At 42.5% G+C, this 22,745-nt stretch overlaps 1 protein-coding gene across 2 annotated transcripts; it reads left to right on the forward strand.

The window, feature by feature from the left end:
* Window positions 1-20,085, forward strand: TMBIM6 (transmembrane BAX inhibitor motif containing 6). Of its 2 annotated transcripts, none has more exons than XM_060657699.2 (10): window positions 1-91; window positions 9,434-9,521; window positions 10,376-10,484; window positions 13,451-13,571; window positions 14,964-15,012; window positions 15,119-15,216; window positions 15,422-15,501; window positions 15,809-15,909; window positions 16,744-16,819; window positions 18,033-20,085. In XM_060657699.2, exons 2-10 carry the CDS (start codon window positions 9,466-9,468, stop codon window positions 18,054-18,056), a joined length of 714 nt encoding a protein of 237 aa, XP_060513682.1. In that variant the 5' UTR covers window positions 1-91; window positions 9,434-9,465; the 3' UTR covers window positions 18,057-20,085. The 2 variants fall into 2 exon arrangements, with proteins under 2 accessions (XP_060513682.1, XP_060513683.1); XM_060657700.2 differs by lacking the exon at window positions 1-91 and adding an exon at window positions 736-845.
* The last annotated feature ends 2,660 nt before the right edge of the window (window positions 20,086-22,745 follow it).

Consider the following 22,745-nt stretch of genomic DNA (forward strand, 5'->3'; position numbering starts at 1 on the left):
CAAACGCTGAGTGAAGAGTCTGGAGCGGACCCTGGGAGTGTCAGAAGCACATCCGGTGTTAGAAGAGCTGTGTGGGCTTGTTAAGAGGCCGGTAAGAACAAACGTCTAAAACTGGGACTGCGCAAGCCGGGAGTGAGAAATGGAAAGGGGATTAGCAGTTATCGACTGAGCAAGAGTGGGAATAGTCTCGGTTTTCGGACAGACTGCACCTTTGGGGAATGGGGCCCTGCTCCGCGACGGAACTCTGGAAAGCTGGGCGGGGAGGGGAGAAGATCGGGAACTAGTACTGCGCATGCGCAACCGTACCGGAGCGGGGGAGGGGCGGGGGCGAGTCCGGCAGGTTTTGGGGGCCCTCGAGGCTCCGGTTCTGCCCGCGAGTGCTAGCGAAGGGTTCTTGTTAGTCCCTTTTCTTTCCTTCCTCCCTCCCACTCTGCGGTTTTTCTCTTTTTTTCCCCCCGCCAAGAGTAGGCGCAGGGGCCCTTTTGGCCCAGCCTCCACTACTTGAATTCAGGTCACGTCCCCCGCCCCTTTCTTGCGAGGCTAATGAAAGCGAAACTTCATGGGTTTGTGGTCACCCTTGCTCCACCCGACTGATCGCTGCTCTGCTGCTGGCCCTCTGGCCGACCCCCCTCTGGGTGAGCGGCGAAGGCCAGGACTCGAGGAAGGGCCTGGTCAGGCAGGCTGCCCTGTCACGCCAGTCAGGTGATGTCACACTCCTCTGTGACACGCGAGGCTCCTTAGTTACTTGGAAGCCGAAGGCAGAGGCAGGAGGTGGGAAGACCCTTCCTGGCTTTCCAGCCCCACAGAACAGCCCCATTCTGGTCTGATTGATTACCTTTGGACAGGTGAGGTGGCCTTGGCTTTGCTTGGTCCTGAGCCTTGTGGGCGTCTTTCTCAAAGTCCGGTTCAGGAAAGGCGTCGTTGGGCGGTTGTTCTTTTTCTTGGACCTGTTTGCTGGATCTGTGGTGTGGTAGTAAGTAGGCTTTGGTAATTTTGTATATTTAAGTGTGAAATTGTTACCTAGTGCCAGCCAGAAATGCATTGCCTACCCCATCCGCCTTTCTTTGACCAAACAATAACAAAAACCGCTCTGAACTTGACTGTTTTAGCAGTAGTTAACTTGTGAATGTGTAACCCTGTGGAAGAGCTGACTGTGCCTGAAACAAAGATTTTAAGGTTAAAAGTTAATTGCGAATAGGCTTTTCTAGTTATTTATTGATACTCAGTTTTAGTTTATCTTTGGGGTAAGAATTCAGTTGAAGGAAGATTATTCAAGTTGCATAACTAAATTCTTATGGTTTCTACAAATACACCTATTTCTGTAATTATTAGGTTTACTCTCTTTGGCAGTTTATCTTTGTCTAATGTTTTTTTTGTTCTGACTTCAAAAATAGGCTGGTGCTTAGATTCTCTGCCATTTTCCTCCTGGTAGAGACAGAATGGTTGAATCCTTGAGAAACACCCTGTAATTTGAATTCCGTTTCCTTCTTCCATTATTTAACTGTGGAAACATGGCTTAGTGAACCCCCTTTCTTCCTGTCTCTCCCTTCCCTGCTATTGATGTGACTGAAGTCTTACTGTCCTAAGAATAGGAAAGGTAAAATTAATCCAAATATTTAGTCAGCATTTCTGGTTTTTTCCCCCTCGTTATGCATATAGTTCATGTTTATTGCAAAGTGCTGAAAAATCCAGAAGAGTGTGACAGGAATCAGCGTGTGTTAGTATTTTTAAGATTTCTCTTTGCCAATGGCTGGAACTGCCTTAACGAAAACTTGCTTTTCTGCTGTAGATAGAGTGTAATAGTAGAGAGAGCACCAGACATTAGAGGTCAGAAGGCCCCTAATCTGGTTTGGGTTCTATTACTTAACTTTGCGGTGTTGGTCAATACTAATGTCCATTTGTCCCTTTTGTACTTTACAATGATTTCACACAGATTTTCTTTTCTTCTTCTTTTTTTTTTTTTTTTTGGCAGTATAGTTGACACAGCGTTACACCACTTTTCGGGTGTACGGCATAGTGATTCAACAAGTCTATACGTAATGCTGTGCTCCTTATGCTGTGCTCCCTGCAAGTGTAGCTACCATCTCACCATACAAACACTATTACAGTCTCACCGACTTTGTTCCCCTGTGCTGTACTTTTATTTACGTCACACGGATTTTCTTACCAGCATTCAGTAAGCTTGGTAGAGCAGGGATCATCATCCTTATCTTACAGATAAGGAAGCCTAGATGATCTTAGGTAAAATGATTTCCCCAAAATTATGAGGTAGAAAATGGCAGGATTTCTGACTCCAGAGCCAGTGCTCGTGTCATTATTATGCTGCCTTTTTGAACCTTCTTTTTAAAGGGAGAATAGTCATTTTTGGTGTGAACATCAAAGGAGATAACGTATATAAAAGCACTTTAAAAGTTGTGACATTTTATATAATAAATATGGTTAGTGATATTATAAAAGATACGACTACTGGCCTGAAGTTTCACTTTATTTCATAAACTACCCGTGGGTATTAGTCTCCTCTGGGAAAATACTGAATATTCTCTTGATGTTCTATCTGCTATGTTTTCCTTTGCTATTTTGACTTGGCCATAGAATCTGTTAGAAGTGTCTTCCACTTCACCCTGTTTTGTTCCCCCAGAGGTGTTTTTTTTTTTTTTTTTAATGGAGATGTAATTGTTTTCTTTAAAACATTTTTTTTGATGTTTATTTACTTTTGAGAGAGAGAGAGAGACCAAGTGTAAGCCGGGGAGGGGCAGAGAGAGAGGGAGACACAGATTCCAAAGCAGGCTCCAGGCTCCGAGCTGTCAGCAGATTCCGACATGGGGCTCGAACACACGAGTTGTGAGATCATGACCTGAGCTGAAGTCGGAAGCTTAACCGACTGAGCCGCGCAGGCGCTCCAGTTCCCCGCCCCCCGAGTTTCTAACCAAATTTCACGGAGTAGCTTTTTTAACAAACCCGTTTTTGTTTTCCGAAGACTGTAGACATTGGCTTTTAGGGCCATCGCGTTACCCCTCATGGTAGGTTCCCTTTTGAGCCAGTTGGGGAATGTCAATTTGTGGCTACAGCACTCTTGATTAGATAATGGGGTCTACATTTGTTCTGGGGACTCCTGGTTGTGCTTAATCACACAAGCTTTGTTAGAATCAGATGCAAGAGAGCTGAATTAGATACAAGCTCTGGTCTCAGGGTGCTTACAGCCAAATATGTGAGAGAGGTTCCGGCACAATTAACTAGAGTCCAAAACGCTTAAAAAGAGCTTCAAGGATACGAATTGAATGGGTGTGCTGTTTTTCCTAATCTATGCCTGCTCTCATTTGGGCTAAATGTGTTGTTATTGGAGGCTTATTTACTGGTTTACGCTGGGAGATGACGTCGTATTTAGGACATTGGTGCCTCCTTATGATTCAGTCTGTCAGACGTGGTTATGGAGAAAGGGATTCAGTAATGTCAAAGTTCGATGAAAAAAATAATTTATTGAAGGCAGGAGGCATTCCATGTCTAGTTAACTGGCTTGGTTCTGAGGCAGCACCCTAGTGAGACAGGATTCAGTGTTAGCTAGCTAATCTAGCTAGTCAGGAATCTTGGTCCAAGTTAAGGGAAGGTCTGGGACATCTAGGGTTCAAATCTAGGACCATCGTGTTGAAACAGTTCTTCGGATTTCCTGAAACCAAACAGACCTACCTCTTAGGGATGCCAAGGAAAGCATCAAGATAATGACCATTTACTTCATCAAGTTCTCAGCCACTTCGGATTATCACTTAGTGGTTATTAGGCTGTCTCAAAACACCTTGTGGCCCTGTGGGGCAGGAGGTACCGTGTAAATACGCCTGAGGAGAGGCATGCCATTTAAACAAAAGTAATGTTATCCAATAATAAAATTTATCAAATTCCTTTAAATTCCAGTTTATAATTTTCTTAGATTTCTCCCCATCTTCCCCATTTAATTTTACTCTTTTGAGTAAAATCATTAAGTCTTCAGGATATAGTTAGCTGTGAGTTAATGGTTGAATAATATTTTTAAAAGGCATGTGTAAATTAGATTTTCAATTAATGTTTTCTTTTATTTATTTATTATTTTTTTAAATTTACATCCAAGTTAGTTAGCATATAGTGCAGTAATTATTTCAGGAGTAGAATCCAGTGATTCATCCCTACTTATAACACCCAGTGCTCATCCCAACAGCTGTCTTCCTTAATGCCCTTTGCCCATTTAGCCCATTCCCCCATACACACAATCCCTCCATCTACCCTCAGATTGTTCTCTATATTTTTAAAGAGTTTCTCGTGTTTTGCCCCCCTACAGTTAATGTTTTCTAAAACTAGGGGAAATTAATGCACTGAGGACATGAGAGTAATGAGTATTTACACTAATAGAACAATAGTTAACTTATGGAGCCAGTCTTATTCATGAAGCACTATTCTAAGCACTTTATTTGTATTATCTCATATAATCCTCAACCCTATGAAGTGGAGAATATTATATATTACTATATACAAATTAGGAAACTAAAGCACAGTGAGGTTCAAGTGCCAGAAACTTGCCTCATGTCACACAGCTAAGGAAATATCAACTACGGTTCAAATGCATATAGCCATGCTCTTAACCACTATTCTAGGTACATAGTTATGCAGAGACTGAAAGCTATTCAATAGGAAGAACTACTGAAAAAAAGGCAATTCTGCCCCCCTCCCTGCCCTGCCTTTTTTTTTAATTATTATTATTTAAAAAAATTTTTTTTAGTGTTTATTTTTGAGAGAGAGAGAGTGTGTGAACAGGGGAGGGGCAGAGAGAGAGAGGGAGACAGAATCTGAAGCAGGCTCCAGGCCCTGAGCTGTCAGCACAGAGCCAATGCAGGGCTCAAACTCATAGACTTCTCAAGATTATGACCTGAGCCCAAGTTGGATGCTTAACCCACTGAGCCACCCAGGCCCTGCCCCCCCTACCTTTTTAATCAAATGGGATTTTTCTTCTCTCTTAAGTATCAGTTGGTCCCTTCTAGATGTGTAGGAAGAGGACTCAAAATGGTGGAATTACAACAGAAATGAAGAACCATACAATTCACAAACTAAATGGTTTTTTAAATGTTTATTTTTGAGAGAGAGAGAGCACAAGCAGGGAGGGGCAGAGAGAAAGACACACAGAATATGAGGCAGGCTCTAGGCTCTGAGCTGTCAGCTCAGATCCCAACGTGGGGCTGGAACTCAGAAACCATTAGATCATGGCCTGAGTCGAAGTCAGAAGCTCAGCAGACTGAGCCATCTAGGCGCTCCACAAACTAATTTTTTTTTTTTTTTAATGTTTTATTTTTGAGACAATGTGAGAGACAGAGTGCAAGCAGTGGAGGGGCAGACGGAGGGAGACAGAATCTGAAGCAGGCTCCAGGCTCTGAGCTGTCAGCCCAGAGCCCAATTCAGGGCTCGAGCTCACGAACCGTGAGATCATGACCTGAGCTGAAGTCTGACGCTTAACGGACTGAGCCACTCAGGTGCCCCTCCACAAACTAAATTTTTAATTAAATGTATGAACAATGTTTCTGTGACTTGCTGGTTTAATGTTGTTAAATTGTATACATCAAGACAGCCTTCTGCCCAGCAGTCAGCAGGCTCTTCTCTTTAAAAGGCAAGGATTTTTTTTTTTTTTTAATTCATGATTGTTCCTGTTTGCATAGCTTTTGGCCAGTTGGCCATGTTTCATGTGGTCTGTACTTAATAGATATTGAAATAAGATTGTAGAGAATTTTGTTTTGTTTTGTTTTTAAGGCTTGGCCCTTGATGATAATTTTTCATTTTAGGACAAGGGTAAGGAAGATACCTAGAACAAAACAAGAGATTTAGTGGGACATAATACATGGATGTTAGTTGATGAGAGTGTCTGTCTTCTGCCTGCCCCTCCCTCCCTCCAGACCTCAGGAATACTAACTCAAAACAATGTATTAATTTTTTCTTTCTTGCTAAAGCTGTGCAGTAAGTTTTGTTGTTTTTGGGTGCCTCTGGCAGAGGAGGCTGGCCAGAGGAACCACAGAATGGTGACGCTTCTAACAAAGCTTTAGCAGTATATGCACGACAATATGCACGACAGATGTTGGCAAATTCGGAGAAATTAGATATTCCTGCTCTCCTAAGGTTGACAGAATTAAATGAAGCTCTGAACCAAGTTAAAGGTGTTTGATTATAATTAAGATCTGAACATTTACTTCTCAAATGCAATACAGACAAATTTCTCATGAGTCTATGAGGCACTGTATACATTATATTCTAAATAAATAATCCCACCTCTTTGTTTAAATTTGAGTGTAGAACTGGGGAACGGGAGAACGCATACAATTTTTAAATTTTTGTATGAGTTGGCATCCAGAGTAAGAGGGCTGGTATGGGTTTTGTAATGGGCTGATATGTATTAGGGGAATTATTGTATTGAATAATTTTTGAGCAACTTGTAATACACTTTTTTCCTTTATTGTAAAATATACATGCAAAGCGTATGATACATTTTAACATCCTTTTTTTAAAAACAAAGATTTTCGTTTAATTGTGGGGCCCCTTTGAAATGTTAGCTGAGTTACTTGGTTAATGGTTTTGAATACCTGAAGCCCTGTTAGGTGCTGTTTCCTGGGACCGAAAATACTTTTGGTATGGGAGCTGCTATTTTTGAGTTATGAGTGCAGTTGAATCTTGTTCAGCTGAGTTTGCATATTGACCATTGCAATGTAGATATGCTTTCTCTGCAACTTTTGAGCACAGTAGTTGAGGCTAAGATAGAGACTTGGTTAGTGTAATCCATCTTCCAAAACTTCTAAGAACCGTTTTTAACTTGTTACTTATCTGTACATTAGTTCTTGTCTATTTGAAACAGACCTAGAGCAAACTGTCATATTTCCTTGATTCTAAGACCTAACTTCCCCCCTCATGTTTTAACAGTTCTGAAATAAATTATGTCATATATACATCATGTCATTTATTAAATGTATACCTTACTGTGTTTTTCCCTGTAACCCTATTATTACAATTGCTATGTGCCTTTGCATCTAGAAAAGTTGGTAATTACATATTTCACTTAATTTTAGAATCAGTGGTGATGCTGGGAAACTGGTTTTGTTTAATTGATTTTTTAATGATTTTAAACCACGAGGCACTACTAAATCATGGAGAAATTCCTATTTGATACTCCCTGTCCTCATAACCTTTTGATAGTTTGGTTTTTCCATCAGCAGTTGTAAGAGGCAGTCAGTACCCTCTGGGAAATATCAAAGAGCAAACTGGGAAAGAGGAGTTTCTGTCATTATCCCCTCCCACTGTTTCCACTCAGTGGGGTCTGATTACAGGGTGTTGCCCCTTTCTAACAGTCCTCTGAGTATTTGAGGATTTACACTGCAGGGCCCATTCACCACCTTTTTTTAACTCTTGAAATTGGAAGCAAGAGGTACTTGAGTGTTGTTGTGAATACTGAAAAACTTGGCTCTGAAGGTTGCTTCAGAACTGTTGCAAGTTCTGTCTAGGGATGTCATTAGGGATGTTAATGGAAGCCTTAAACAAAGACACTTTCCAGGTGCTGGATTCTGCCAGCCTGTAAGTAAGTATGCTCTCTGGAGGATGTGTTCATCATGATTCTGGAAGGCTGTGGTTGGCCGTGCAACAGCCTGCAATAGTTGCACCATCTAGATCAAGAGGGCCCAGAGCCCTGTGACTTCGATTTGCGAGCAGCAGCTTTAGTGGGCTCTGCAACTTCTTACTGTATCCATCCTTAAGAACAGAACTAACAAAAAAATTGAGGTGAGTAGACATGTTGGTGAGAAAGGAAAGAGCAAATCGAGAGAAAGCCAGCTAGCCATTGTAATTGTTTCATGTGTGCGAGAGCCAGCCTCAGTAAACAAATGGTAGTGATCCGTGAGAACTAGAAGAATGGAATCTTTCCACTGGCGCAGGATTTCTCAGAAGTCAGTTTGGGATTGTAACTTTTCTTGCTCAGATTAATTTTGCTGAGTATTGGGCTAGGTGCTGATTAGAATATGTGGGAGTAGTTGGCCTATCTTGCCTATCTTTCGAATTACTTACCTTTTGTATTTTAGTACCCCCCCCCCCCCCACACACCCCGTTTTTGGTCGATTTGAAATGAATAGACATTATGGGTCTATTAAGAATCTGGATGATTGTGGATGATGGATATTTAGGGAAGATGAAAATTCTTGATTAGATTTTTAGCTCTGTAGATTGAATGTATTTATTTAGAATTGCATGTGAGATAGAGGAGGGAGCAAAATTTAAGAGCCTAACTTTATGGTGTTGATGGAATGTAACCTGGGTATAGTTCAATTAAAAATGTCCTTTCTGTGACATATTGGGACAATTGACAAAATCTGATTAAGGTCTCTAGATCAGATAGTAGAATTGTGTCAGTGTTAATTTCCTGGTTTTGGTCAGTTTTCAGGATGTACATGCTGAAGTGTTTAGGGGTAAATGGACATTGTGTTATATATAGAGGGCAGGGCATACGGCAAATATGGCGAAATATTAACATTTAGGACATTTGGGTGTAGGGTATATAGGAATTCTTTGTACTATTCCAACTCTTCTATAGGAAACATTCTGAAATTGTGTTTTAAAAAATCCTTTCTGCACTTTTCTCTTTAAAATTGTAAATCCCATGGGGTGCCTGGGTGGCTCAGTTGGTTAAGCGGCCGACTTCGGCTCAGGTCATGATCTCGCGGTCCGTGAGTTCGAGCCCTGCGTCGGGCTCTGTGCTGACAGCTCAGAGCCTGGAGCCTGTTTCAGATTCTGTGTCTCTCTCTCTCTGACTCTCCCCTGTTCATGCTCTGTCTCTCCCTGTCTCAAAAATAAATAAAACGTTAAAAAAAATTAAAAAAATAAAATTGTAAATCCCTTTCAGTTCAGTTCTAACATGCACTAGATGGAAAGTTTCTACATGTATATATTTAAAGTTCAAGACTTATTGCCTGGCCTAGCTCCCTTCCTCCCTCCCTCCCTCCCTCCCTTACTCCCTTCATCTTTGAGGTTCTGTGCACCTTTGCTGAGAGAATTCTCTAGCATCTTGAAACGGTGACATAAGATTGCTTTATGTTCCAGTGACTGGGTCCCTTTAACTAGATTGCTACTGGTAATTTCTCAAAGAAAGAAACTATTAAAGGGGCAAGTTACCTTCTGTAAGAATAGAAAGCAAATGCTAGTAACAAAATAGTTTGGGGAGGAGATGGCTTTATTTCCTCTGTCCCCTTTAAAATGGTTGAGTATGATTGCAAACGTATGGTGGAAGCTGAAATACATAAAAATGAAAATGGCTGTGTTAAGACAGTGGGGGTTTTAGATACTTTCATTTTCTGAAACTTGTACTATTTTTCCATGAGAAAGTTGTTTATGTTACTTTGTACATCTTATATCTTTAAAATAACCTTTCTTCTTATCCTTGATTCTACAGAGTGGAGGCTGTGTCCCACAGACTCTGGCATCATGAACATATTTGATCGGAAGATCAACTTTGATGCGCTCTTAAAATTTTCCCACATGTAAGTGTTTTGATCTTGACTGTAGTTTATTATTGCATTTCCTTTCATATCTTGTTTCTTTTCCTACTTTATTAACTTTTGTATGTATAAACTAACATATTAGCTTTGCTGGAATCCAGACACTCTGATAAAAGCACCCCAATTCTTTTTTTTGTTTCCACAAATAAAGTTTTTTTTAATTTTTTTCTTTTTTTATTGATTTTTTTAATATATCAAATTTATTGTCAAATTAATTTCCATACAACACCCAGTGCTCATCCCAAAAGATGCCCTCTTCAATGCCCATCACCTACCCATCCCCCATCAACCCTCAGTTTGTTCTCAGTTTTTAAGAGTGTCTTATGCTTTGGCTCTCTCTCCCACTCTAACCTCTTTTTTTTCTCTTCCCCTCCCCCATGGGTTTCTGTTAAGTTTCTCAGGATCCGCATAAGAGTGAAAACATATGGTATCTGTCTTTCTCTGTATGGCTTGTTTCACTTAGCATAACACTCTCCAGTTCCATCCACGTTGCTACAAAGGGCCATATTTCATTCTTTCTCATTGCTATGTAGTACTCCATTATGTATATAAACCACAATTTCTTTATCCATTCATCAGTAAAAGCACCCCAATTCTAAGGGCTGTTGTGTGGTCATTGAAAAACCATTTAGTTATTCTAGTTTGGATACTGATTGTTCATAATTTGGGGCCTTTGGCTCCTCCCCAGCATTTAAAATTCTCAGTTAACCTATTTTCAAATCATTCTTTCTTTATTATAACTTATACATATGCCCTGGGAAGAAGAGAGAGAAATGATTATCAGCTTAGAAATGAGATTGGTCCTAGAATGATGGCTGTTTAACATTCTTTCCTAGAACCCCCTCGACACAGCAGCACCTGAAGAAGGTCTATGCCAGTTTTGCCCTCTGTATGTTTGTGGCGGCTGCGGGGGCCTATGTCCATGTGGTCACTCATTTCCTTCAGGTAAGAGCAGTGTCTCTCCCAGTTGTTGTGGCACAAATTGCATTAGGTTGAAACCAGCTCAGCAGGATGGTGCAAGCCTGTATCCCTCCTTAATCCTTTTCTGTAGTTTGTTATCTGAATCAGCCAGAGCTAGGTGGTAAATAAGGACATGCAGAGCCATTTAAATTTTTCTGGCAGCCGTGCCCTCTCTAGAAACTGAAAACAGGATGTCATAACCTGGACACTGAATGATGGGCAGCTGACGTGTAAGACCCTGACACTATAAGTAGTGACAGGACGTGACTGCTGGGGTTTGCATGGTAGCCTTTTTATCTTTTCCTTCGTTCTTCCTCTTTTTTGCCTGTAATTGGAGTTCTCAGATGCAACACACTGATTGAATGGTTATCAGGAGAGGCAGGGTTGAGACCTTCGAGGATTTGACCTATTTTATTCTCTGATGCTCTTCTGTCTGCATGGTTGAGTAAAAACCTTCAACAACTCACTTTCCTGTGTTGAAAGAGACCTGGGGTTTGGCCAGTTGGAATAAAAGGGACAGTTGAGGAATAACCAAAAAGTTTGAAGTTCTCACTAACCAAGACTTGTCCTTTCCAAGTGTCCTTTTTAGTGTAAGTACAGGGGGTGTGTCTGTGTTGGCATTTGCCACTACTGAGAACTGTCCCTATGCTCAGGCATCTCCTGGCAGAGGTTGTGTGAAAAATTACTCTAGATACTCAAAGGATAAGACTTTGGTCCCTGGAGTTTAGACTAAAACATATCCACCTTCTAGGCAAGAGTGGCCATTTTGGCTTCTGGTTGTATGTTGGGTTTTTTGGTTTGTTTTTTTAAGTAATGTAGTAAAATGCAGTTATCCTCATTATTCATGTATTCTGTATTTATGAATTTACCTACTTACTAAAATGTGTTTGTAAGCCTAAAATCAGTACTCACAGTGCTTTTACAGACATTTGCAGTCATAAGCAGAACCGCAAAAAATTTGAGTTGCACATCTCACGTGTTCCAGCTGAGGTTGAATGAGGCAACACACTGCCCTGTTTCAAACTCTTGTACTATAAACAAGGATCCTTTTTTATTGGTCTGTGTAGTGCCACGTTTTTTGCATTTTTGTAATTTTGATGGTGATGTCAGTGTTTAAAGTGGACCCCAAGCATGGTGCTAGAGTGCTGTCTAGTGTTCCTAAGTGCAAAAGATGTTCCTAACTGCAAAAAAAAGTTCACTAAGACTGTGATGTGTCTTATGGAGAAAATATGTGTGTTAAATAAGCTTGTTCAGGCACGAGTTGTAGTGCTGTTGGCCATGAATTCAAGGTTAATGAATCAACAGTATATATCAAATAAAGTGTCCTTAAACATAAACACACGTAAAACATGTATTGTTCAGTTGAAGAAAACATAACCAGAGGTACGTGAGAATCTACCCCTTTATTTTCCTCAGGAGCATTTGTTCAGTATTCATTAATTCATTGTTCACAGTAACTTTATAGAGCATAACTATAAGAAAAATGAGGATCAGCTATACCTTTAAAGGAAGAAAGGAACTTTAGTCTGCACATACCTCCTTAATTATTTTTCTCTTTTTCTAGTGCCTGGCTTTTCCCACTTGGATTTTTTAAAGAATTTTTTATCTTACAAAATTAATGCATGTTCATTGTAGAGAATTTGGAAAATAGACTAGTGATGAAAAAGAAATAAAAACTCCTTAATCCTATCACCCAGAAATAACTGTTGACATTTTAGTTCTTAACCTCGGTCTCACTCCATTCAGACTGCTCTAACAGAATACCATAGACTGAGCAGCTTAAACAGCAAACATTTTTCACAGTTTGGGAGGCTGGAAGTCCAAGATTATGGCACCAGCAGATATGTTATGTGGTGAGGACCTGCTTCCTGTGTAAATAACCGTCTTCTTGCTGTGTCTCCACACAGCGGAAGAGGCAAGGAGCTCTCTGGGATCTCTGCCTTATCTCTGGGATAAGGGCACTAATGAAGTCTCCACCCTCATGACCTAATCACCTTCCAAAGACCCCCATCTCTCAAAATACCAGCACATTGGGGGTTAAAAGTTAAACATGAATTTTGGGGAGACATAAAAATCCAATTTGTAGCACCCTCTCAGTCTTTTTTCTCTGTATAGGTATATATGTTTGTGTGTATGTGTTTTAAAGTTTATTTATTCATATTGAGAAAGAGAAAGAGAAAGAACAAGCTGGGGAGGAGCAGAGAGAGGGAGAGACAGAGAATCCAAAGTGGGCTCTGTGCTGAGAGCAGACAGTTTCATATGGGGCTTGAACTCAGGAACTGAGAGATCATGACATGAGCCAAAGTCAGATGCTTAACCAACTGAGCCACCCAGGCACCCCTGTGTGTGTGTGTGTTGTTGTTGTTGTTGTTGTTGTTGTTGTTGTTGTTGTTTTAATTTTTTAATGTTTATTTCTGAGACAGAGAGACAGAGTATGAGCGGGGGAGGGGTAGGGAGAGAGGGAGACACAGACTCAGAAGCAGGCTCCGAAGCTGACAGCACAGAGCCTGATGTGGGGCTCGAACCCACAAGCTGTGAGATCATGACCTGAACTGAAGTCAGATGCTCAACTGACTGAGCCACCCAGGTGCCCCTGTGTGTGTGTGTTTTAAAGTGATCAAAAAGAGGTCATTTCTACTTGTCCTACAGATTTGAATGTGCTTCAAGCACTTGTCACACGATCTTTTTCTTGGGCAAGAATCACAGTTTGCCTTGGGTAGTTGTGGCTGATACACTACCCAGGTCAGAAGAGCCTCTAACACCCACCATAACCCACCTAATCCTGTCTTGTAAGGCTTCTGGTTTCTCCTTACCCCTCTCTGCCTTTTCCACTTCCTCCAGGTTAGAAGCCAGTATTAGGAAGTTCAGATGAATATTTGATCCCAATAAGGTCTCCTCCAGAATACATTTGATATTTTCAAGTACTTAATTATTGACTCTGGATCTGACAGGCTGGTCTGCTCTCTGCCTTGGGCTCTCTGGGGTTGATGATTTGGCTGATGGCAACACCTCATAGCCGTGAAACTGAGCAAAAAAGACTGGGACTTCTTGCTGGATTTGCTTTCCTTACAGGTATGGTAAGGACTGGGCTAATTTGGGGTGGGAGTGGGTACTGTATCTAGTATCTCTTTAGACTAAGGCCCAAGATTTGTGTGTATTCTCGTTGACCTCAACTGGCACTCTGTACTACTCAGTCTCGTATTTGAGTGTATTTTGTCTTGTATTGCTTTCTTAATTCATAGAGGTACATCTTGCTTTCCCATCCAGAGGATAAGCTCTTTGTGACTACTGACTGTGACTTACACACACTTTTGTATCCCAAAATAAGCATTTATGTGTGTGAATGAATGAGATTCAAGAGCTTAGGTAGCATAACTAAGCCTGACAGTGGACTCAACACTGGCAACTCGTCCCTCCTGTGACCATCAATTCTGAACTTTGCTGACAGTTAATTAAAGCCGAACATTGAGAGCCATCCTACAGAGCACATTGCTAATTCTCAAGACAACAGTTAAAAGCACAGCTCTTCTGCAATTATTATTAAAGGAAACAGGACTCAAGCTACATAGTAAAAATATTTGCGAAGCAGCATTTGACTCAGTTACAACTCATTTTGAGCGTGTCTGTATAGTGTTGAAGTAGAAGGGAAGGGATTTAGAGATTAGGATTTTTTTAAATAGGGAAAGCTAGTTTGTGAAGGCATTAAGGGGTGGAATTATCAGAAGGAAAGAGAGTAGCAAGAGTAGAGGAAACGTTGGGGCTGGAACACGTTGCCACTGTACCCTCCTCTTGGCCAGTGTCCACCCGCAGAACCGGTCTGGCCTTTTCTATAAAAGGAGTCGGCCCTGAAAGACTACAGGTTGCTGGCCACAAGGCACTGGTTTGCTCTTGATCCTTCTCTTCTGATTCCTGATCTGGCCTACATTCTAGTCTCACATCACTCCTCTTCAGAGTATTGCAGGCTTACAGTTTAACTCAAAAAAAAAAAAAAAATTTTTTTTTTTAACTTATTTTTTGTTTAATGTTTATTTATTTATTTTGAGAGAGGGAGGGGGACTGAGAATCAGCCCAGAGCCTGATGGGGGCTCGAACCCACAAACTGTGAGATCATGACTTGAGCCGAAATCAAGAGTCAGTTGCTCAGCTGACTCAGCCACCCAGGTGCCCCTAGCTCAAAAATGTTTGATATGCCTGCTTCATTTTTCCTAATCCGTATTCATCCTGGGTCATCCAAGATTTTCAGCTAAGAGGACAGTTTTGTAGCTGTGTCTATAAACAACTCAGTCAAGTATATGTTCTCTGGAAAACAAGGAAGATGGAGAAGAGAGAGATTTAATTACTTTAGTACACATGTTTGTTTTTTAAGAGCAGGGCATGTCTGCACTTTTGATGGTCAACTTTTGTACAAGGGTCCTCTTCAGGAGTTGATGTTAATACTGTGTTCTGGGGCTTTTTGTTTTCTAGGAGTTGGCCTGGGCCCTGCTCTGGAGTTGTGCATTGCCATCAATCCCAGGTAACTATTTTAGTAGCATCTTATGTCTGTTTATCATTGCAGATATGCCTTCTAAATAGGTTTGCAGACCTGTAGTCTTCAGTCTAATGGTCTTTTCCTCTAACAGCATTCTTCCCACCGCCTTCATGGGCACAGCAATGATCTTCACCTGCTTCACCCTGAGTGCACTCTATGCCAGGCGCCGCAGCTACCTCTTTCTGGGAGGTAAGTGCAGACTGAAAAACAGAGAGAGGGTCTCCGCTTTAGCCGGAATTCTCACTGGGACCCTTTGCCTACCCTCCAACTTCTTGTGACTGTTGGGTTGAAATTGAAAGTCTTAATTTGGGGGGAAACGTAAGGAATGGCTTTAATGAGGTTGCCTTACTTTGCTTTGGCTTTTCCCAGGACGGCATTTTGTCCTCTCTTGTAGGTGTCTTGATGTCAGCCATGAGCCTGATGCTCTTGTCTTCCCTGGGGAATCTTTTCTTTGGATCCATTTGGCTTTTCCAGGTGAGACTTTACATATAACTTCCAGCAGCCATTTGCCTTGCTCTTCTTTTTCTTGCTTCACCTTAAAGCAAGGTGGACTTAGAATCTTCCAGAAAGCTCACTTTCATTGGGCAGTGAAGAATTGTGCCTAGGGAAGCCATGTGGTTTCCACCATAGACTTCTGTTCCCATGAATGTTAATGTCATTAGGCTTAGCATTTGTTGTACTTTCAAATTGCCAAGAGCCAAGAGCCAGAAAGAGGTAACAGCTGGTTTTTTCCTCTGTGGCATCTACCACATAGTCACCCATCTCATTCTTCTTGTGTCAGGCAAACCTATATGTGGGGCTGGTGGTCATGTGTGGCTTCGTCCTTTTTGATACTCAACTCATTATTGAAAAAGCTGAAAATGGAGATAAGGATTATATCTGGTGAGTGAAAACTGGTCTTTAACGCCTCCCTTTCTGTCCCCGTGAGTAGGGTTAAAAGTGGACTAGGTGGCCCTATCCGAACTTAAGTGGCCAGCCTCCAGGAGTGTGTATGGTAGGATACCCATACTTTTGGAACTGTATACCAAATAGCATAGTCTCCCTCAATTCCTGAAAGACCTCAGATCTTTTAAAAATTGAATTAATAATACGCATTTAATTATCCTTACTTTTAAGGCATAGGACAGGGAAAGGGATCTTTCACCTTTTGCTCTATATTTTTGTATTTTTTTTAACGTTTGTTTATTTTTGAGAGAGCGAGAGCAAGCAGGGGAGGGGCAGAGAGAGAGGAGACACAAAATCTGAAACAGGCTCCAAGCTCAGAACTGTCAATACAGAGTCCCAATGCAGGGCTTGAACCCACGAACTGGGAGATATGACCTGAGCCAAAGTCGGACGCTTAACTGACTGAGCCACCCAGGCACCCCTATTTTTGTATTTTTTAAACCTTTAACAATGAGAAGAAGAAACACATTCTTTTTAATATATACATTTTTTTTAACGTAGTAATCCTCTGAGAGTTTCTTAACTAGTTAATGGTAGTTCAGGGTTCAGATATAGGCCCCTGCAGAGTCTAAAGCTGAGTTTTTCTTTTCCCTGTGCTGCATGGCTTTGTTGAGTTGTAAAGGATCTCAGACACCAGAGTTTTACTTAGTTGGTGGTTTGGTGAAGCTCACTTGTGGGGTAGACATGGGGTTTTTATGTCCTGCACCTCTGTGGACTGTGGATAAAGGAAGGTGGGAAATGCCAACTTATAATCTGGTTCTTCTGTTTCAGGCACTGCGTTGACCTCTTCTTAGATTTCATTACTCTCTTCAGAAAACTTATGATGATCCTGGCCATGAATGAGAAGGTTAGTCAGCCTACCACCTAAAGATGAGAGAATGGCTCCTGAACTCAGCATCTATGTATACTTCAAATTTGAAAACTTAACGAAGTGTGTAGGTCCAGGTTAACTGTAAGGCCACCAGAAGTCTTTAGCCAAAGGAGAAAAAGGAACAAGTAAAACAACTCCCTTAAAAAAGGGGAGGGTGGGGGTGGAGGATCCCTAGTGTGGGACTCTTGACCTCAGGGTTGTAAATTTGAGCCTCATATTGGATGTAGTGATTACTTAAAAGTAACAAAACTTAAACAAAAAACCAGATCTCTGAGATTAGTATCAAATGAGAAAAGGGCTTCAGTGGCACCAAGAAACAGTCTACTATATAAAGAATTTAAAGGCTGTAAAGATGGTTATGACTCAGGAAAAGATATTCTAGGGAATTTGTTTAATCTTGGCAATCAGCTTTTATAAATATGTGTCAGAAGTAGACCAGTTTTATCCGCTTGTTAGTCTTGTTTCCAGAGAAGCATTCTGTATATGGTTAGTGAGTGCCATACATAGTCTCCTCTGGCAGTAGGGGAACAAATGAAATCATGAGGTGTTTTATTTTTTTACAGATCTTAATAGGAAACAGGAGACAGTGTGATGCTGGTGGAAACAGATGAGTAGGTGGGATTGGTGGCTCTGTCTTATTTGTGTGGTGACTAGACTGAGCTCCAAGCAGGTTTTAGGCAAAGCAACTCAACTTTCATTTGTTTAATACACTAGGCTTCCACCGAGGATTGAATGACGTGTTCACTGGACTAGATCATTTCTGGGCGTTGGTTTGTGCCCAGGATTTATGCTTCTCTGGCTTAATGGAAAGTTGGTCTTGGCCTCTTGTTGGAGTTATTTTGGGGTGGACTGCCAGTCTGCAGCTTTCACTGGATGAGATCCGAGCTGTGGTAGTTATGAGTAAGCCAGGAGTGGTCAGGTGGCCCAGCTGGGTGCTCTTGGAGTGGAAGTGGGGACAGCTGCTTAACTTTTACTCCTGTCAGGTCTGTCAGCAACTTGAGGTACCACCAGTGGAATATGGTTAAGATCCAGTTCCTCCCTCTCACGGAGGAAGCATTTCTCCTCTCTTTTTATGGTCTTGTTCCCTTCCAGTCTCTAACCGAAGGTAGCCAGGTATTGGCTCCCTCAAGAGTTTTAGCTTGAATGCCAGATGCCGAAAATTAATTGGGCGATTTTTCTCCATTTCTAGGACAAGAAGAAAGAGAAGAAGTGAAATGACCTTCCAGCCTTGTCCAGTTTGACCTCCTGTCCCTCCACCCCTCATTTCCTCTTCGCACACATTACAGGTGGTGTGTTCTGTGATAATGAAAAGCATCAGAAAAGCTTTTGTACTTTGTGGTTTTCTCTACTTTGAATTTTTTGATCAAAAAACTGATTAGCAGAATATAGTTTGGAGTTTGGCTTCGTATTCCTGGGGTTCTTCCCCACTCCCTTTTCTGCCCAGCCCAGTCCTAGCCTCTTCCTCTGCTCAGGCAGCCGGTCACCATGACGAGGAGTGGGACCCACAGCAGAGCAAACTCCAGGAATCCACTTTCCAGCCGAACTTCGCCAGGTGCACCTGAACTGGTAGAGCCGCCTCAGCCCTTTGCTCAGCATCGTTTGGTTTGTGCACAGTTCCTGTGGGACTAGGCAGTGTGTTTCCCATTGGAAAGGAGTTTGGTGGTCCCGTTTTTTTTTACCCAGGCTCACTGTATCTGAGCTTCTGTCAACACCTACAAAGAAAATGAAGAGCTTCTCCTGGTGGATGCTTTGCTTCCTCTGAGCTGCCCAAGCTGTTGCTGGTCTGACAAACACATCTCTCTGCCTTGCTATCCTAAAAGGAGTGTGGATTTATGTGTTCCTATTCCCCATCCCTTGTCTGACCGTTGGGGAATCTGCCTGTTTCTATTCGTGAGGAGGGAGGGTTTCAATACAAAGGAAAGACTGATTCTTATCAGACATTTCTGAAAAGGCTGGTTATGTATGGCAAGATAGAGCATAGAATTCCCTAACTTCCCATCTTTATTTTGGTCATCACCTTAGTTGTTGAATGGCTTCCACCACAGTGACTTTGATTGAAGATCCCAGGAGAGGAAGGATAGGGAAGGGGCATGGTTGAGCCTGGGGGTAATTGTAAACTAATTCTGCCAGGCAGACCTAGATAAGGGCCTGTTTGGGGCAGTGGGGGAGAAAATCGCTGCTAACTGAATGGTTCTTTGTTCAGATCAGCAGAACTGGATGGTGATGACTTAGGCAGCATTCATGACAGTCCAGTGCATTTCTGTCTTCCGCCTGGACGCCAATAGTGTCAGGCCAGAGATTCGGGGCAGTAGATAAACATTCATTTTACAGATGCACTTTAGTTTTTGGGCTGTTCACCTGTTCCCAGAAATCTGTAGCCTTCCGGGTGGGGACTAGGTGATCAAACCTGTAACACCTCTAATTCCCTTCAGCTTTGTGGTTGTGAGTGAGGGAGGGCGATACCAATGGGGATCACCAGCTCTTTCCCAGGGAGCTGCCACAATCAGCGGGCACAGAAGGGCAGGCAGCCTCGAGAGCAGGTGTGACTCTGGCTACTCACAGGGCCTCAGTGTAAGGGGGACTGAGCCATCAGGAGTCCACTGCCAGGATGATACCACTTTTGGCTCTCCCTGTTCACAACCAGCACACAGTTTGACCCAGTGGCTGCTGGTTCGCAGGGCACCGCATCCCCGGGCCACCCCGTGAAAAGATTTGTTCCCGGGGTGTTGGTATTCCTAGAGTGCCATGCTGCCCAGAATGGCTTGCTTCTGCAGAGGATGCTGCCTTCTGATTTAGCTGCCGCCTCCAGCCTCTGGCTTGAGAACTTACTAAAGGGACGTCCTTCCCATTACCCCCCTGCCCTGCCCCCCCCCCCCCCGCCCGCCATCCCAGTAGCACTCTATAAATTTGTTGATTCTCTGCTAGGCCTGAGAATCTGAGTTACATCTCTTGAAGCCAAACTCCACCTCTTACGCTTTTTTGCTTGGGATAAAGGAGTTTTTCTTTAGAAACAGTGCCAAGAATGACAAGATATAAAAAACTACTTTTAAAGAAAATGTCTAACAGGTTTTTAATACAGTAATCACTGTAATTATCACTTTCTTTTCTAGTTCCTTGGTTTTCAGCTCAGGCTGCATTCTCTAACTCATACTGTGAAGACAAAGGTGTTTTTGATTCAGAAATATATGAAATCAACATAGTCTTAATTTGTAAAAAAAAATAAAGAAAATTCCTTAACCTTTCCTGGTGTAACTGTGTGTTACGTTCAAGGCCACAGCTGAACATGGGCTTGGGTACTGTCTGACTTGCTGAGTGGGGCCTGGGAGTGGAACAGAATTTCAAGTTTCTTCTCTAGACTTATCAGACTGGTAAATAGAAAGAAACAGGGACCCCCGTTAGGCCTCCCATTCTGTAGCTCCAGCTTGCTACAAATGTTGGGAATTTCCTGTCCAATATATAGCCCGGGCCCTTTTCCAGTCCTCCCCCTCCCCAGCCTTTAGGTGCTTTGTGGTAGCAGCTACATGGCTCTAGTGAATGCCAACCTTTGGAATTTGGTGATGCATAAATGGGAAAGGCCTCATGATCTTCTCATTCTGCAAGTCTTTGGTCACCTGCTATGGCCAGGCTCTATTGTAGGTGCTAGGAACATTTTCATCAGTGAAAAATATAAAAATCCTTGTCCTCAGAGTTGATGAGATTATAAACCTGTTTGCATTACAATCAGGTTATGCCATTTTGGCATGCTTGCTCTCTGGTTACTGTGTACTCTGTAGACACAGAAGCTTCCTCTTAGGATCTGTTAACCCTGACTGGTTCAAGTTATGCACAGTTGACCTCTTGGATTCCCCATACCCCCCATCCCAGCCAAGGTTAGCCACTTTCCCTGACTTGGAAAGTATGCCTTAAGTTGTCAACCGTTTCTGTCTTGCAGACTCTGAAAAACTCCAGTGTCAAATATTTTTAAAGCATTACTATTTGGGGGGTGTTGCCTTTATCTACATGGCACAACGTAGTGCTTAACGATAAATCAAGCACTGCAAAATGCTTTGCATGTTTTGTTCACTACTCCCAATAGCCTAAGAAGGTGGTATATTTACCACATATGATCAATAGCTTCCAGGGTCATGACAGCAGGCTGTCTCCAGAGCCCCTGGCTCTTCATTGTTGCTCTGTATAGGCAACACTACACTGTGTTAGTGCCTCCTGGCTGATGTTACCCTTCCCATCCTGACCTTCATCCTGGCTAGGGCTCCAGCTGTTTGGGGTGGAGAAGGGAATCCCCATCCCCAATCGTCACCAGAGTAGGAGCATGAGCTCCCTTTTAGTCTCTCTCCCCGCCCCCCCCCCCCCCCCCCGCAAGCCCGCCAAATACAGATCAGACAGGAGAGATGAATGCATAGCTCAGTTCATGCCTAGTGGAACTGCAGGCCTGACCTACAGTGAAGAAGGCACTGGTGGAGGGCAGAAGTGGAAGGATGTATGCCCTGGCAAGAGAACGTCTGTCCTGCCTGCAGGTGATTGGATGAGGGCACCCGCTAGGCAGCAGGCCATGTACTGGTCCCCCTTGACCAGAGGTAAAGATGGATAGGGCAGTAACTGCTTTTTAGTCCTTCATGGCTGAGCAGCGCAGGAGAGTTAAACGGAGACGTTAGTTACGTGCTTACACGGGTATAAGCACAGTGACCATGAGACAATAGTGGGAGACCTCCCTGCCTGGCTGTTCAGGTAAGTGTTTTGGAGATGACACCTGAACTAAAGCCGAAGCTCCAAGATTGATTTAATATGAGACAGTTGGTGAGGTTAAGACAGGCAAAGGAGGACTGGATGTTTCCAAGTGGAAGGGTTAGTATGAGAACAGGCCCAGGAGTGTGACTCAGCCTGGGGAGGTGCTGGACCGGCAACGTGTTAGGTTCTGCTGTGTTTTGGTTAATTTTTGTTTGAGGAGAGAGCGCGAGCATGAGCAGGGTAAGGGGCGGGCGGGGGGCGGGGACAGATGATCCCAAATTGGCTGTGCTGACAGCTGAGAGCCCAATAGCAGGCTTGAACTATGAACCAGGAGATCATGACCTAGGCCAAGTCTGACGCTTAAGTGAGCCACTCAGGCACCCCTCTGCTGGGTTTTGAAGTTTAAAGAGACTGCTAGGAAGTGGGAGGGAGGGGCAAACAGGGAAACAGTAACTGAGGACCTGATGTGCTTAGAACTGGCTTGGTCCTGAGGGCAACAGAGGAAGGACTTTGAGCAAGGGAGTGGTCAGATTTGCATTTTTACAGCTCTGGTGATTGGAGGACGGGGTTGGGTGCAGCTGGAAGGCAAAGACACTCTAACACCCAGATTGTGGTCTTTCTCATTTCCCACTAAAAAGAACCAGAGCTCCTGGGGCAAGTGGTGCTGAGACATCTGTGTAGATGTGCAAGATGCACCTGGAACATAATGCTATGGCAGGAAGTAAAGAAGCCATAAAAGATGGCTGGTATAATTGACAAGGATGCAGGGGCTAACCCGAAGAGGTTCCTCCTGGCCAATGATAGGATCATCTGAGCATCAGTGCAAGTGCAATGTATTGAATTACAAGTGCAATGGATTGAAATCAAATTTTTTAAATCTCTAAGTTCATGATGATATTTTTAAAATAGTGGGAAAAAATTTTTAAAAATAAAATATTGGTCACCTTTGAAGGATGTTAGAAATAAGTGACTTCTGAATACTTGTTAATAAAGGGAAAGAAGCATTTATCTTTTCTGTATTAACTGTACTTCAGGGTAATCAAAAAGTAAGCGAAAATTTCTCTCTATAGAGATATTCCAGCTAATAGATAATGGAATTATAGAGTTAATTTATCACTATTTTGTAAACCTCTAATGAAATAATTAAGCTAGGCAATAATAATCGACAGCTTCAACA

The sequence above is a fragment of the Panthera onca genome, chromosome B4 (assembly GCF_046562875.1).
Source record: "Panthera onca isolate mPanOnc1 chromosome B4, mPanOnc1 haplotype 2, whole genome shotgun sequence".
NCBI classification, from domain to species: domain Eukaryota; kingdom Metazoa; phylum Chordata; class Mammalia; order Carnivora; family Felidae; genus Panthera; species Panthera onca.